This window comes from Solea solea, chromosome 21, assembly GCF_958295425.1.
Source record: "Solea solea chromosome 21, fSolSol10.1, whole genome shotgun sequence".
Classification (NCBI taxonomy): Eukaryota; Metazoa; Chordata; class Actinopteri; order Pleuronectiformes; family Soleidae; genus Solea; species Solea solea.
Genome location: NC_081154.1, coordinates 4,382,746 through 4,399,902, shown reverse-complemented (window position 1 = coordinate 4,399,902; position 17,157 = coordinate 4,382,746). Strand labels below are relative to the sequence as shown.

General features: G+C 42.8%; 1 protein-coding gene across 1 annotated transcript; it reads right to left on the bottom strand.

Moving 5' to 3' along the window:
• Positions 1 to 54: 54 nt before the first annotated feature.
• Positions 55 to 17,128, bottom strand: usp22 (ubiquitin specific peptidase 22). Its single transcript, XM_058620450.1, has 13 exons — positions 16,386 to 17,128; positions 12,382 to 12,514; positions 9,085 to 9,198; positions 8,275 to 8,376; positions 6,940 to 7,106; positions 6,694 to 6,841; positions 6,333 to 6,435; positions 4,928 to 5,086; positions 4,074 to 4,200; positions 3,883 to 3,974; positions 3,617 to 3,679; positions 2,832 to 2,981; positions 55 to 2,732 (listed from the first exon to the last, which is right to left on the bottom strand). The coding sequence occupies exons 1-13, from the start codon at positions 16,503 to 16,505 to the stop codon at positions 2,690 to 2,692; spliced, it is 1,521 nt and encodes a 506-aa protein (XP_058476433.1). The 5' UTR covers positions 16,506 to 17,128; the 3' UTR covers positions 55 to 2,689.
• Between the last annotated feature and the right edge of the window lie 29 nt (positions 17,129 to 17,157).

The following is a 17,157-nucleotide window of genomic DNA, read 5'->3' as shown; positions in this document are numbered from 1 at the left end:
GTCTATTTCACTTCTACCACTTTCGAGTTAAAATAAAGCGACAGAGAAAAAAACTTTACAGATATAGATTTTTCTTTATTTTGAGTGTCTTTCCGTCACTGTGTCCAGTTCTTGCAGCAGTTACGTACGTGTGTGTGTGTGTGTGTGTGTCTGTGTGAGTGAGTGAGGAATGACAAGTTTCCTTGGATTACGCCCTCCCACCCCCAGCAATGTAGCAGAACAAAAATCGACTTTTGAGGTTTCACCATTTTGTCTCGTACATATAAACTGTACATATATATATATATATATATACCTTTACATACATCATTAACATGTGGAAAAAACAAACAAACAAAAAAAATCCTATCAAACTGTGATACCCAGCTCAGACGGCATGCTGAATGCAAAGTACTGATTCAGTACACGAACATACGGGTTTACATACGCACGCACGCGCACGACACACGTGCATACAAACAGGAACACGCACAAACACACACATCTTTTCCCTCCTCTATCCTTTGATATACGTAATAACATATTATACAAACTCACTTACACTGAGATTTTTTTTTTCTCCCCTTTCCAGGGCACATTCACGTGCACACACACACACACACACACACACTCACACATACTGTATATACAAACACACCGAATTAGAGCGACATGCGGCTGACAGTTAACACTGTAAAATCAGGCTTCTGACCCTTTAAATAACATCTTCCTCTTTTTGATTCTTTTTTTTTTTGCCATTTACCTGAAATAGCATCATGACAACGTGACGATTATGTGTCTGTAACGTCTAAGATTAAACCCCCACCCCCCCACAAAATAAAAATAAAAATAAAACAAACAAAAACCGCTTTAGCAGCAGGTTGGTGAAGATTATTAGCACTTTTTTTTTTTTTTTTTTTTACAAAAACATGATTAACAGGTTAAGTTCTGATTTTTTTGGAAGTGTGGTTGTATGATGTAGTGACACATCCATCAGCACAGACCCTGGACCAGGGACCAGCCTGAGACGCAGATGTTTGCATGGCTGCCGACAAGAACAAACTAACTTTAGCCATTGTTCTAAAGACTCTGCCCTCGCTTAAGAACATGTTTCCCGCTTTATCTTGCTGTCAGACAGCCTCATCTAACTGCAAACTGAAGGTAGTGTTGCTTTCCCACTCCCCGCACCAAAGCCCATGTAGAAAATCAGTGATTTTACACTTAACAGCACGCAGGAGCGGTTAATCCACTGCCGCCTCCTCCACTAAGTTCAAAAGTGTCATTTTGTGACCTCTGTTATTTAAATACTTACTTCCGATTTACCCACGTGACACAAACTTATCAAACGGGGCGGCGGTAGACCAGCAGCGCCAGTGTGGACACAAGCCTAAAATCGCCGATTTTCTCCATGGAGTTTGGTGTGGCAGAGTGAGTCGTTTACAGAACTTCAGTTTCTGGTCAATAACGGCAAGATTAAACATATTCCTAAAATATCAGAGACCTAAGCAGACAATGACTTTATTAAGAGTCTCCCCTGGTATACTTCTGTGCACAAACTGCGCCATCAATGTGCAGCACGTGATACTACAGGACCCTGACACACGAGTATACCATGGTCCGCGTTATGGTGTAGGAAGTATACCAGGGCCTTAAAGTGGCTAAAATCTGTTTTTCCTTGTGTTTCACCCAACTGGGTTCTAGGCGCAAGAGCACAGTGCATCAGTGTCTTTCCCTCGTACAACAAGACTTCAAAAAAAAAAACAAAACAAAAAACCCTGAACTATTACTTTAACAGCACGAAACACAGACAAACAAAGTGACCCTTCTGGGAGAATGAAAGAATCGTAAACAAAACTATGTATAAAAATATAATATTATTTCCTGTGTCGTCTATTTCCCACTGTGACTGTTGGAAGCAGCAAGGCAGAGAAGAACAGATCCTTTGTGGACTTGTTGAGGGAAAAAAAAAAAAAAGTTTTCTTAAGCATCCAATGACCACAGAGTCACAAGTAATAATCGGAATAAACTTTTTTCCCTTTACAATATTCATAACACCATGAGTTATGTTACTGTTTTTCTTTTTTTTGTTTGTTTGCATTTTCACAAAATGCATCATTCCACTTCTATATTTGAAATATTTGGTCATTTGGAGGAGTGTGAGTGTGAAAAAAAGGAGTAGGTTCTGTTTCTTAGCACCCTTAGGTGTAAATATATGCAGCCGTGTGAGCGTGAAGCAGGACACTGGTGAAGAACAGCATTCGTGATCATGTAAACCTTCCCCAGATCAACTACGGTTTAAAAAAAACAAACAAACAAAAAAAAAATCTGCCCATCTTTCCGTTTCAGTATTTCCGCTCACGTAGCAGATTATCACAGCGGCTTTCTTCTTTTAATCCCCTGAAATCCAGCGAAAGAGATACAATATTCCTTCAGTGCCCGAACAAAAAACATCCTCCCAGTTTTCTTGTATTTTCCGCCCACAGTTAAGAAGAGATCGTTCGGCCTGGAGTGTCATACAGACTGGATTATAGTGTGTGAGCAAAGGTGGTTCCATGTTAAGAGTGAGAGCTGCAAGCGCGAAACGATTCAGGTAGGCTTGTGTTTGTGTTTCCTTCACCTCTCTGATGTCTCCCGTTACCTGTTCCCATGCAACTCCTTCCTCCTCGCGTCGTCCCTCTTTCTGTCCTGCGAGCTGCGCTGATGGAGGCGACTACTCGTACTCCAGGAACTGTTTGTGGTAAAACAAAAGGTACCTGAGGAGATAAAAAAAATAAAAGGAAGTCAGACAGAGTCAGACTGGAATAAGCTAGACTGGAATAAGGAGGCAACACTCTGACTCCTCAGCTGCTCACCCTTCACTGTCCAGCACATCCTTGATGCTGGCCTTGGTGATGATGGCGTCGTCACATTTGAACCACTGGTCTTTGTGCTGCCGGATGAAGGTGGTGTAATGGCCGCTCTCTAGTGTCCCCTGGTGGTTTACCACAGCAAATAGACTATACCTGAAACGGGATAAAAGAGAGAGAGAGAGAGAGAGACACGTTTAGGGCTTTAAGCGAACTGTAAATCTTAACACATTTCATTAAAACAAACTGCAGCGGTTAGGAAGACACAGCTGGTTATTACATGGAAAGATCTGGACAAAAGTAACGCAGCAGTCGCACAAGTAACTGCTCTAAAATCACTTTTTAGATTCACATAACTTGCACATGTCAAAAAAGTGTTTTGTGAGCTAACCTCGACTTAAATCTTAACCATTAACTTTATAAACTTATAGGTTAGGTAAGTCACTTAACAGATAGAACAATATATGTCAATAAAGAATATAACATTTACACAAACTAAACTTTACAGAACTACTAAAGTATGCAAAACAGTAATAAAATAGATTCATTGTTCATAAAAACATAATTCCACACTGTATTATATTGTACACTGTATTACAAGTGAACATATTTTGTGCCAAATTAAAAAATAAGTCAAAAAAAGGTTGTGTGAGGTCACAGTGACCTTGAGTTTATCTCGTCAGGCTTCAAACCTGGCAGGTGACTAACTTAGGGCACCATCGTTTGGATAGGAAACGCAAAATATGTCAGTAGGAATACTGAAATAAAAAACGAAACATGAATTGTCTCACTTGTTGTCATTGTTGAAGGGATCCACCGTCTGCTGGTACTGTCCGTTCATCCTGCTCTCTTTACTGAATCACACAACACACATATCCAGATATTTTAGCTACGATTAACAAATATGTTAAAGTGGAACTAAAAGATGTGAACATCTTTCATTCCTCTTCCATTTAAGGTTATTTTTCCTGCTTCTTAAATATTTTAGATATATATATTGTATTATATTTTTATAATAATAAATAATATTTCTACGTGTGATGTGGAGTGCACTCACCTGGAGGCCATGAAGGGAGTCATGTCCAGCTCCAGTGGGAAGGAGACATAAGTTGTGATCTTCCGCCGTAGTTTGGCCGAATGTTCAAACCTCTGAGAGAACACACACACACACACACACACGTTCAAAGTGTCAGACCTCACACACGAACACACACACACACACTCAGACATGCACAAAGAGACACTCACTTTGAGGTGAAAGCAGGCCACGATGGGCAGCTTCTTCATGGTCAGCTGCTTGGTGGACTCCTGGTAACTATGGCAACCGCTGCACTTGATCTTAGCGCTGCTGCCGAGGTGCTCTGGTCTGGTAAACCTGGATAAGAGGGGATGGGATTTAGAGTCTGTGTGTGTGTGTGTGTGTAAAGTGATGCTGCTGTGTCCACCTGATGTCTCTGCTCTAGTGAACTGAAGATGAACATTAATTACTGCAGTTGCAGGGAGCTGTATCTGACTCAGTGCTCTCTGAGGTGTTGATGTGAGGATTCTGAGTTTGTCAGGATGTTTGTGTCTTTGTCTCCATGTTTTTTTTTTTGTTTGCTTTCCGGTTTAGAAATTGTACGTCTGTTATGAAAGGTTAAAAATGAGGTTCTTTTTCAAAACACCAGAGACGTTTGCTATGTTTCAATGCACATGACCCGTAGAAGAATACAGTATAGAGAAGAATAAGAATTGTTCTTGTTATTGTAGACACAGCGTACAATAAATTTGGTATTGAGTGTGCAAGCAGCCAGAGAAGACACTTCATCTTTTTGAGCCAAAAGTGTGTGCAAAATAAACTGAATTACACAGGATTGTATTCTTACCTACTGTATACCAGACCTCCATAGATACGCAGGTTATCCAGTTATATTTAAGATGTTTATAAGTCAAAATTCAAATGCTAGTTTAATTGAGGGGCTTGGATTTTTTTCAGACCATAAAAAACACTAGATTCCATCAAATAAATGTATAGAATTTAATCAAACTTGTGTGTCTTTGTAAGTAAACCGTTTTGCCTCTGAGGGAGACTCAGACCTGACCTCCCGATTATTTTCGGTTACCTGCGCAGACAATCGGTGAGTGTTGTGGCTCCAGTGGCGTGACTCTCCCCGTTGAGTGCTGATCCGTCTCCTCCGGGGCTGAGCGGCCAGAAAGGTGTGGAGGACCCCGGCAGGTCCAGGCTGATGTCCCAGAACGGGTCTATGGTCGTTGAAACGCCACTGAGATGTAACACGGACAGACAGAAGAGAGAGAAATTGTTGCCCAGTGGAGCTCTAGATTGTTATGCGCTGAGGACGCTGTGTTTTCCCTTTACATTCACAGACATGAGAAGGTGAGAACAAATGATGGAGACAAAATTATTTCATTCTGGCACCGCCGCGGCTGCTCGCTCGGATCCTGACACTGTTGGCAGCGCAGCTTGTGCATCTGGACTGTGAAGATTACTGTTGAACAGCATTCGGAGATGCACACACTGCAGCTTTGAACTGGCACTAAACAATATATAAAATAAAATACACCGGTGGACAGGGCTTCATCTTTTCTCTTTATTTCTCTTTACTCTGCTGATTACGTGAGACGCTGTGAGGTGTGGGAGTGTTTCCCAGGTCACAGTGGGGGGGATGCTGGATGCACCCGAGGCTGATGTCCAGTCTCGTCAGTTAACACATGGCGGCTCACATCGCATCTCATAAGTGCCTCATCCGTCAGAGAAGCTTAAAAAGCCCAGATTTTAAAATGATTCAGTAAAGGGAGCGTTGCCAAACTGTGCTCCATCTTTCCAACCGCTTCATCAAATCACCCATTGTCTCGTCTTTTACGATGTACTGCTTTCAGGACTTTTTAAGGCCAATTACACTCAGTTTGACACTCTGTTGCATGATTAAGTCAAACTCTGTCATCAGATGCCCTCGCAATTTCAACTTTATTATCATTATTATCAACAATGGCAGCTGAGAGCACTGTGGATTGTACTGTACAATCCTTAAGGGCTATGAGTGCAATCTTCTGTCATTTTTGGGAGACATCAGCTGGATTGATACCTCCTCCAAATCTGCAGGGGGCAGTGTAGGAATGAGCAGCATAATCGGCAGCTCTGAGTGAATCAAAACATTCATACGGAATCACTGCGGCTACATATTCTTTAGGAGCCTCTGCAGTATCTTCATAAACCTGGGAAACAAAGTCTAATCAGGAGACGTGAAGCTGCAACAACCTCTCTGGCCACCAGATGGGGCTACATGTTCACTTTCAAGACTGTGTTTTTTTTCCTGTTGCTGCAGTGTAGCCGTTCACTGCATGTGTGTCGGCAGCTGATGGTGCAATGTGTAACGGAGAGGAGAGGAGAGGATGAGACGAGAATTGTCACTCAGGAAAAGAGCGGTGAGTGAAGTGTGTCCCTTTTTTTAACTGTGGGGAAAATAAAGTACACATTTCCTTGTACCACGCACAAACACACACACTTACTGGCAGACTTGACAGGTGACGTCAGACTGCAGGCCCCCTGTGAAGATTTGGTCGATGATGCAGTTACAATGGTTTGGGTTGTTGGCTTTCTTCCCGTTGTCATCTGTACATACACACACACACACACACACAGACACACAGTGAGCAAAAGCTGCCTCCCTCTTTGGATAAGAGGCACTCACATCTCTACATCTCTCTCTATCTCTCTTTCTCTCTCCTGCAAACATCCCTCTTCTACTCTCACCTGCACTCAGATAAAAAAAAAAAAAAACATCCTGCCTGTCATTCTTCCTGCTGTGTTTAAACTCCACATCACATGCCAGAGTGTACGTGTCTGTCTCTGTGCAAATGTGTTTTTGACCTTTGCAGTGTCTGTGCAGGACGTCCAGTGCCGCGATGAGGAACTCGTGGGCGTCTTGCTGCTCGTAACCGGCCAGGTGGCGGGCGTGAGTCCACACCAGGTGGAGGAGGCGGAAAGGGATATGAGGCGAGCGGTGGCCTGAGTAGAACTAAAGCGGGAGTGTGTTCGTGAGCTCAAACTGTTCATCTCGCTTATTTTCTTTTTTTGATTTTTTTGAACTGAGTATTAAAAACAATGAAGAGGTACCTCCTGGAAGAGTTGCGACATCTCACACACCAAGCAGGAGTTGCTCTGCATCTCGCATTTGTGCCGGTCGGACAGGAAGAAGTCACGCAGCAGTGGCGTGTGTGTCAGTGCCTGGACGATGCAGTTCATGAAGCACGTGTTGCCCAAGTTAATCAGTCCGCGCAGGCCTCAGGGAAAAAAAGGGGAGGAGGTTTAAATAAAGAAAAGACAAAAAGGGAAATAATAAGCAGAGGAGGAATAAAGAAAAACAGAGGAGGACAGATAGAGAGGGCTAAAAAAGAGCCTGATGATTTGTCATTTTCTGGGCTGATGCAGCGAGGCAGCTAAGCTGCAGTGCTGTCAATGATAAACACACACACACACAGTAAATCCATGATGTCCCTCAGGCAACAGAGGACTGCATGCAGGGAAACCCTTGTCAGATTACTACATGGAAAACCACACAGGAGGAGAAAGGGAGGCCAAGGCAGGCGAGAAAGACGCTGGAAGGAAAGAAGGACAGGAGGCGAGGGAGGAATGAAACGAGGAAGGATGGATATAGGCAGTGTTCTCACAGATGAGCAGCCAGGCCTGTAATTTCCCTCACCTAAGACAGTGCCAGGGATGTTAATGGTGCTCGAGAACACCCCTGCAGGCAGCTAGAAGGTGTTAAACGTATGTCAAATCTCTTCTCTCCCACACGCTGCTTGTCTTAATATTTGCTGCTGCTTTTCTCGGAGGAAAAAAATACAACTTTTTTTTTATGAAAGAACTGCCCAATATCAATATAATATATTGAATATTCATTCAAACTCACAGGTGCTGTTATTAGGTTACATTTTTAGCGTCAGCAGTCTACAAAAGCAGCCATTAGTGAAATACTTTAGATAAATCTGTGTTAAATGTCTTAATATTTGATGATCTAGATTGCTAACAAGGGCTTTTAACTCGCTAATTTTGTTTAGACCTGGTATGAAGATCAATCATATGTGTGGAAATCTTAAAAGAAGAATATATATATATATATATATATATATATATATATATATATATATATATATATATATATATATATATATATATATATATATATATATATCCTCACTGCTGCTGAAAACAACAAGGCTGATCCTGAAAATTGAGCATTTACGACTTAGTGTATTTGCAGATGTTGGTGGTTCCATTGTAACCTCTAAACTGCCTCTCTCTCTCTGTCATGGACCTGTCCAGACTGACAACCAGCAATTTGAAGCAAGACAGAGATGGGTTTTGTGTGCGTGTTTGTGGGAGACACACACACACACACACACACACACACACACACACACACACCCACACAGAAAGACAGACACTCACCGATGGTGCAGTTGGATGTGATTCTCCTCCTCTTGGGGTTGTGGCGGAGAAGTTCCAGCTCCCTCTTCGTGGGCTCCCATGTCGAGTACTTCTCTCCAATGCCTGGAACACACACACGCACCCACGTGTTTGGAAGGCTATTTTACATGTAAATAACCTTTCAACGGCAAAAATACTTCATGGTGCTGTGTCTACAAATATACAAACAGGATGTGAGCAAAATGCAATAAAGATTAAACAAAAAAAAAAGCTGTACTTCATAAGATATAAATTCCCAATAACGAGGGGATGAAGTGCCACAAGGGGGAGCCAGCAATTTTCCAGCCGTACCAGGACCTCATGACTTGTTTTTCCACAAATGTTTACTACAAATATGTATTCCATTTGTAATGTGCGGTGAAATAATTTAGACATTTAAAGAGTCTAAACTAAAGCATATTTTTTACGATTATCACTATTAACAGGCAGCCCATGGCCAAGAGGAAAGGAACTGGGCTAGTATTCGGAGAGGTTCGAATCCCGGGATGGGTCAATCCCGGTATTTGCTCCATCGCTACTGGTGTGAAAAAAGGACGGGTTAAAAGCAGAGGTCAAATTCACTGGAATTCACAGTCATGGATTGGGATTTTTTGTTTTTGGTACAAATAGTTGCCTAATCGGTAGTTCCTACTTAGCATTTATCAGATTCTGCTTGTTTGGAGTCTGCGATCAGTGATCTGCCAGGTCTGTCAAGTAATATTGATGTCGGCGCCAACACTTGGAGTGGCATGTGTGTCACAGTGTGGATTTGTGTGTGTAACGTCGTCACACCTTGCATTTTCCAGGCTTTCCTTTGTTCCTCTTTGGCAATCTGTTCCATGTCTTTGTCATAAATGTAGTCTTGGCACATGAAGCAGTAGATTCCCCCGTACAGCAGGTCGATCGCTGGGGGGACAGAGGAGAAAAACAAAAAGAAGGGAAACAAAAAGAGCATTTTAATTCAGGTGCAGGGACACAGTTTATTCAACTGTCACGGGCGGTAGTAATAAAAGAAAGCGTGAAGCGTTAACTGCTCCATCTCTCAAATCTGTATCTATTCTGGACACGACGCCGGGTAGCGGGGGCTCATCCGCTGACTTATCAGCGAGCTGTTAACACCATCCAGGAACAGCCGAGAGACACCCTGAGAGACGAAGAGAGCGCCGAGAAGTCATAAGGTGAAGAGACGGAGGGAGCCGCAATCCCTCAACGTCACACACTCACTTAAATGTTTACACACACACACAGACACACACAGACAGACCGAAACTGTCCTTCCACTTCTCCTCCTCTCTTTTCCCCTCTCCTCACCTGCTCTGTGCCCTGCCGCTACCTGTTTGCTGTTGCTATGACAACGTGCCTGTGGGCCTGTCATCCTCTGCAGGTATTTGGGGAGGGGGGGGGGAGCAGAGGCAGAGAAATGACTGGATGGAGGTAGAAGCAATTGAGCTGAAAAGGCAAAAAAGGATAAGAGCAATTAGATGAAATCCTGTTCAGATTCTGAATATTGACGGGGTCGTCAGGTAACCATGGGAACAAGGGGAGGGTAAATGAGAAGAGGAAAAAGGGAGATGGGGATTATCCCATATGAAATCGTTAGATCAAATAAATGGGGAAAATAAGGAAGGTGGAGAAATAGGAGGAGCCAGGGTTTAATGGAGGATAATTCCACAGGGTTTTGTTTTTTTTTAAGTCGACTTAATTACCTCCTCACTAGTCTGCTGAGATCTGTCCCTTTTTTTCCCTTTTCTGTCCCTCTATATGAGAACATTTCTCACGGTTTTTGTTGCTACATCTAATTCAGCAGCTAACCTAATTAAACCCACAATTACACCACGGGAGACACGCACACACACCAGAGGGGGTCTTCCCTGAGCCGAGCGATAACGCCAGATAAAAGGAGCTGTCATAAAACAAACCAGCAGGTTTCTCAACATCTGCCAAATGCAGCCTTTGTCATGGACACGCAGAGAGCCTTTTTTTTTGCTGCTGCTGCAGCAGAACCACCATTCTCCTCCAAACGCTGATGACACTGTTATGTACTTCACTCAAAACAACCTTATTTTATTATGTGGAGAATTTAAAAGAAAAGATAGTGGGCACAGAGCTGCTACGGAGGCGTTCAGACTCGCGGTACGCACTGAACATATACAGCTCAACAGTCGCTGCCAACTACAGGAAGTTAAATTCCTACTCATTTTTTCATTGACGTCAAAGCTGGGTACCAGGCTGACCCACTATGAGATAAATCTTGACAATAAAATATTTGATTCAGAGCAATACATATATAGGAAACCCTTAAAAAGCAAAGGGTACAAGACTGTGTGTACACTTATTCTAAAAGTGCATCTAGATGAATTCATTCTGGAGTTAAGGGAACATTTAAAAAGGATTCCCACAAACCGTTTTCGAGCTGTCGCGATCATGATAATGGGATGGACAGATGTACCGCTGCCAGCACTGAGCCAGGAAAAACCTGGCCGGAGAGAAATATGGTGGACTGGCTTTAAAGAGGGTTGAAAATGTGAGAGGTGCCAAACCTCAACCCAAGTGTTACACAGCGCTCTACAAGATGTCGTCAAAAAACCAAAGCAGACTATATCTTTTAGGAGACAGTGGTTCACCCCTGCAAAACCTTCAAACCTGTTTGAGTTTACAATGTACAGCCTAGAAACGCACCAGACAGGCTATCTCAAGCAACGTCGTCCAGCAGAGGGCAACGAGAGCATTGATATTATGCTCTTTTCTGTAGAAAATGGAGGACACGTTCTCCTGAGCACATAATCATAACAAGCAGATAATATAATAAGAAGCAAAGAAACACTTTGTGTTGTTTTGATGTTTCCTTATTATCACCCCATCCTTCACCAAAATATCCATACACATTTTCAACACAGTTCAGATGAATTTTCTCTGCAAATACTTGAGTGATTTTTGAGCACCGTTCTGATTATGAGGAGGCTGCGTGTCCCTGTGGGAGGAGCAGGGACGGGGTAAGAACAGCCAACTGTTCTCGGCGTTCGGCAAACACCCACATCTTTGTTTGAATCTGGATCCGTGCAGATTGTGACTCCGATGCAAATATTTAATTCAAAAGTATTGAAGCACATCCTTTGCTGCGAGAGTTCGCTGACAGAGCAACCTTGGTGTGAAGTGAGCTGTGGTGAGGAGAAACAGTCAGATTCTGAAAATAGAATTCACTTTCTTTAAAAGACCATTTTAATCTCGGATCCAGGTTATCACCGAAAATGTTATGTTTTACACTATATTCTCAGAGCTGGAATCATAATCCTGTCAAAACAAGGTACTAGAGACAAATCTCATTTTTGTCATGCGACCCCTATAAACACACACAGACCACCGGAGGATTTGTGTGGAATTTAATTGCAAACATGGGAGATAAGAAGCAATTAAATTGATTGTTAGCATGCATTAATGTACCCCTAAACAGACCTCGGTGTTAATTACCGAGTTCACCGAGGCGTACGTCGCCTCTAATGGGCTACACGCGGACAAATACCCAGGTGACTTGAAATGCCCTTTAGACTGTGTTGCATTATGTTGCAGCAGGTTGCATAAGAGCTCCCTCTTTCACTCTGCATGGCTTTTGCCTTATCAAACACATCACTAAAACACAAACTCCGTACATCCAACATTGAATCGATCCTAAATACAAACACATGAAAGACAAACAAACACACTCCCATGTTTATAAATGATCAGTGCTTCATGTGCAGCTGCACCAGGCTACATCTTCATTAGTCACTCGACTGTATAATTAGCCCTATTAGCAGCCTTTGTTTTGAGAGAGGGTAATGGCGGCATGTAGATGTGTGTGTGTGTGTGTGTTTACTTACCACTTGATGTATAGTCATTTAAACAAACGGGGGTCAATTGGCTTATAGTCCATTTATTTCACCTACTACAGCTGCATGTGTGGACATGTGAACATCTTAAGGTTCGTTATGCTCAGTGTTACGATACGTGTTCATTTAATCTAGATTTGTGCATGTCTTGTGAAGGGGTGCAGTGTAGCAAAATATTCAAGGAAGCCATAAACTGAGGTCAGTTTGCTGGTGTGCATCATACCTAGGTTATGCCTTTTGCTCTTGGCATGTTCGTGGATGTGTTTCTTGGCAAAGCAGGCAAAGAAGACGCAGTAGAGGCAGGAGTGGAGTCGGTTCAGGTGGGCACCGCACATGTGGCAGATGCATGACTTGGCCTGGAAAACAAAGAGAGACAATAAAAAGGAAGAAAGTTTGTTTTAAAAACATATTACAAACTCCAGAAACAGAAAACTTAACTCACAGAGTAACGCTTTATAGCTGCACTGCATCAAATGCATCTTTCGGCTTATTATTTTTAGATTTTCTTTTGGCATGTTGCTCTCACACTCCATCAAACTCCATCAAACTTAAGCAAGTACACCGGCATCTCACGTGACAGCAGCTGTGATATTTCATTTACATTATCCGCATCAAAGCCTGCTACAGATACATTTGGATGTGCCTGGAAACCAATCTGACAGGTAATTCTTCAAGGATGTGGGTGTGAGAAAGAGAGGTGTGCCTTTGTCTATAACGTGAGTATTCTCTTCTCTTACGACGGCTGAGGGGCCCTTGGCGATCATGTAAGATTCAGGTAATTAAAGTGTAAACCTACACTGGAGTATATGAGCCATAATGAATAATACATTACTGTATATTATATGTTTGATAGCCTTGTTGGAGGGATGGGGGAGGTGGAGCGGGGCACGAGTGTGTGCATGGGGAGCAGATAGCGACAGTTCAAAAGCATGCAGATGAGAAGCTGGCGTGCCAATCAGCCAGCATGAATATGAGGAGATGGGGGGGGGCGGGGGGAGGGGGGTGAGAGAAGGCAGGGAAAAGGGAGAAGAAGAAAAAAGAGGTTAAGGAGGGTCAACAGCAAAATTACACAAATCAAAGACAAAATTCATTCAATCATTTTTACCGCAGGGCCAACATATAGAGATAAACATCACATTTATGGTACTTTTAGAGGCCCACGATCGAACAAGGATTCAAACCTGTGACCATCTCGCTGTGAGGCAACTACACCCCTGTCAATTTAAATTTAAATGATAAATAAAACTGGCTGTATCATCACTATCAATGAAAGCCTTTGAAATGTGTCTAACATCCAGCTACATCAACAAGACTTAAAAAAGGAAATATACTGCTGATTCTGCTGCTAAGCTCCGAGACTGACCACTGACTCTGCACGTCTCTGGTCTTATTTTATATTAAATATACAATACACGCAAGCGGTATTTGTTATACTAATGTTACAAGGCTCCACTGATCTCCATGGAGACATCAATGGAAAATTAGATTTTCTTTGAGACGGACTAATAAGCTGCATTGCACCCGTCACCCAGATGAGACAGCACACACCTCTGTGAGCAACACTGAAACCAACAGAGAATAGAGTCTTTTGAACACCCAAGGTGAAAGGATGCTTAAAATTCAATCTGTTAGACTTGTCTGTGGCCATGTGAGGGACTGATACTCAAGAGGACAGTACAAGAACAGCCTGTATGTTATCCCAGCAGTACTTTAAAGTGCTGCTTATTGCTTAATAATAATAAAAAAGGGTCCCATTTTTGCAAAAATACAACAATTTTTCTTTTGTCTGGTCTTAAATGAAAGGTCAGTAAGTGAAGGACATGAAGAGGATTTGGTTGGATGGCCATCAGCCTAGGATATATTGTAAAACGTGGTAAAACAAGCATGACATGTCCAGAGACTGTCTCTATACAGGTATAGGCAAACTCATCTCATGGATGAACTGGAAAATGAACACATAATAGGTGAATATAATCAATAATAAAAACTGTGAGCATCTGTGATCACACTCCTCACACACAATTCAGAATATTGCTCTCAGAGAAAAAGAGAGAAGTGTGTGAGACTGAAATAAAAGCTTCCCAATGAACTGCACACTCATCTCTGAATGGGAAAACTGAGCCATGATCGATAAAAATGTAGCGTCACAGGGAGGAAACAACAGGAGGAGAAGCAGGGATTTGAGCCCTCCTGCCAGCTCTGTGTGCTCTGGAGTGGGCCGTGATTACAGCAGGGAGACAGCCTGCAAATATTTACTATGTTTATTACAGTACACAAACCCTCCGCACTACCAGCTGCCACTGATCTCCTTCACATGAAAGGTGATGCAAGGTTGTCCCAGAGAGAACAGAAGAGGCACGCGGCCAAGCACACGCTCATACACTGCAGATGCAATACTGTTTACAACTGCTTAGTGCATACAGATCAGCCAAAACCCTAAAACCAGTTATCTGCCTGTTCTATGTTGTGGTAGATCAGTGTCTACATACACAGAAAATAAACAAGCACAGAAAAGTGAAATTTGTGGGGAAACGCTAATTGTTTTAACTTATACGGGGAATAAAACAACACTTGAAGTGGAAAAACACTTGGTGCACAGCATTTTTATACTTAAGCCTTAGAGGTCTATAATTATCTTTCTGAGAGCTACCACCACCACCTCCCATTCTGTGGCCATGTATAACCGATTATTCCTGTCAGAAATTACAAGATGGGACGCCTCACTTTGATCCATTTTCATGAGCAGAAAACAAGTCCTCACAACCAACTAAATCCGATTGTGCCGATAATAAAATGGCATCACAAGACAAAGAGATACTTAGTCACATGAGGGGGAGGTTTCTTGGGTTACAATGACCCGACAAAGCATCAGAAGCATGGATGAAAAAGCTAATTGATTAAAAAAAAAATAACAATAATAATAATACTAATAATAATAATAATAAGTGTTTTTTGGTTTCATTTCTTTTTTAAGCAATTTCATGCAATTGCGATTTCAGAAGTGATGGCACATGTTACACACTATCATAATGTATTCTACTATACTCAAGTGCTTTGGTTCTCAAACTGTGGTACGTGTACTAATAGTGGCACGCTAGCTCCCGAGATGGTACTTGGAGGAAAATCAGAAATACTGTTCTACTGTTTGTATACCAGGGTATGTGATCAGAGTGGAGCTGAGGAATTTTGACCAGAGTGCATAGAAAATGAAACAAATAACAACAGAGGAGGACGATGAGAGAGAAAATGATCTTATTGGGAATAAATCTGCCTCCTGTCTCAAGCTGACTGTATTTTTTTCTGTTACTTCCAGAGCTCAATATTTTCTCAGGTGGTACTTGGGAGAAATTAAACATATGAATAGTTTCAAGCATTTGTTTCTGAATTTGACATAGAACACTTAAAAAGATAGAAAGATTAAACTGAAGCTTTTGTGATTTACTAATTCAAATGTTTCACATTGCAATTTGAAAACAGATGTTACCCTCATTCATTTGTATGGTTGCCACTGAATGAAGTGGTGACACTGGTGAGTCATATGTGCTGTATCAATACTTGTCCCATCAGATAACTTTGCTAAACTCTGAATCAGAAATATAAATGACATAAAACACAGGCTTTTACTCTTACTAGAACACACTGGTCCACGTTAAAGAGAGGCTGACTGGTGTTACACACACTAGAGCAAACACACACGCAGTAACTTGTGGTTATCAGGAAAAGAGGTATAAAAAGACTCAATTTGAGTTTAAACCCGCACATCTTCCCCTACATTAAAATAGCGAGGAAATACCTGCATGCAACATTGACCTGCTGTGTGTGTGTGTGTGTGTGTGTTTGTGGAGCCACTGCAGGCGCAGTGCCAACGCAAACAGATGCACATCACATCATGATGCGGTGTGGATCTGTGGAGGATGCTAACGGGGCTAACCTGCTCATAACGCTTGTGTATGTGATGTGAACGTGTCAGTCAGCAGGTGTGCAGGTTGACATTTGAACCCCAACAGCAAGGTTAACTGGACTCAGTGTGGGCAGTACACAGGTGACTGTGGGCTAACAGGTTAGCATTCAGCGTCACTGTTTGCGGGATGTTTGTGTTGTTTTCAGAAGGGCGGGGAACTGTCCACGCACGCCACAAACCTCTACCCCCCCACGCACACACATAAACACACACGGAGAGTCTGTGGCGTGTTCAGGTGCTTGTTTCCGCCTGTCACTTGTTGTTACCTTGCGTTTTCTGGTCTCGGCTGACCCGCTCCACACGAAACACTGATAAATGACCCTCAGGTTCTGCTTCCAGTTATCCACTTTGAAGCCGCTGACATGGGGGCAGCCTGCGGGACTCATGGTAGTCACAGCATCCGGCTTTTGGCGTCCTCTCCGGGCGACAAATCCTGCACAAATCCCTCCGCGCAGACCCAGTCCCGAATGGGCTGGCTGGCTGGCTAGCTCGCCTGCCAGGTTCGTTATCCAGCAACTGCCGCGTTCTGGCTAACTGGACATGACCTGGCTGCGGTAACGGAGACACGCGCAGTAGCACACATCAAGACGATTGTGTTTATTTGAATATCCGCCCCAAGTGGAGACGAACTAACACTCAAGTCCACAATAGCGCAATGAAAGCAGATTCTCAAAATTCACTGTTACATGTTAGCACGCTGGCTAAAGTTAGTTAGCATTGGAATTTCAACAGTGGCTTACTCGGTGAGCGTCAAGACCCACCTCACTCAAAATGGTGGACCAATGAGAGCGGAGAGCGGCGCGTGACTGATGTGTGCCAACTTTCCTTTGAGCGGCTAAGCACCGCCCTCGCGAGGAAGACGCCGCGCTGTGATTGGTGCGATTTCCCCGCAAACCACATCCGCCCATGGGAGGACGCTGATTGGCTGAACCGCGAATCCGCTTCACCATCAACCACGAATTGTCCAATATGACAATCAAAAGAGTGAATGGGAAATTCACATCACAAGCACGTTACGAAGCATTTTTTTTTACACAG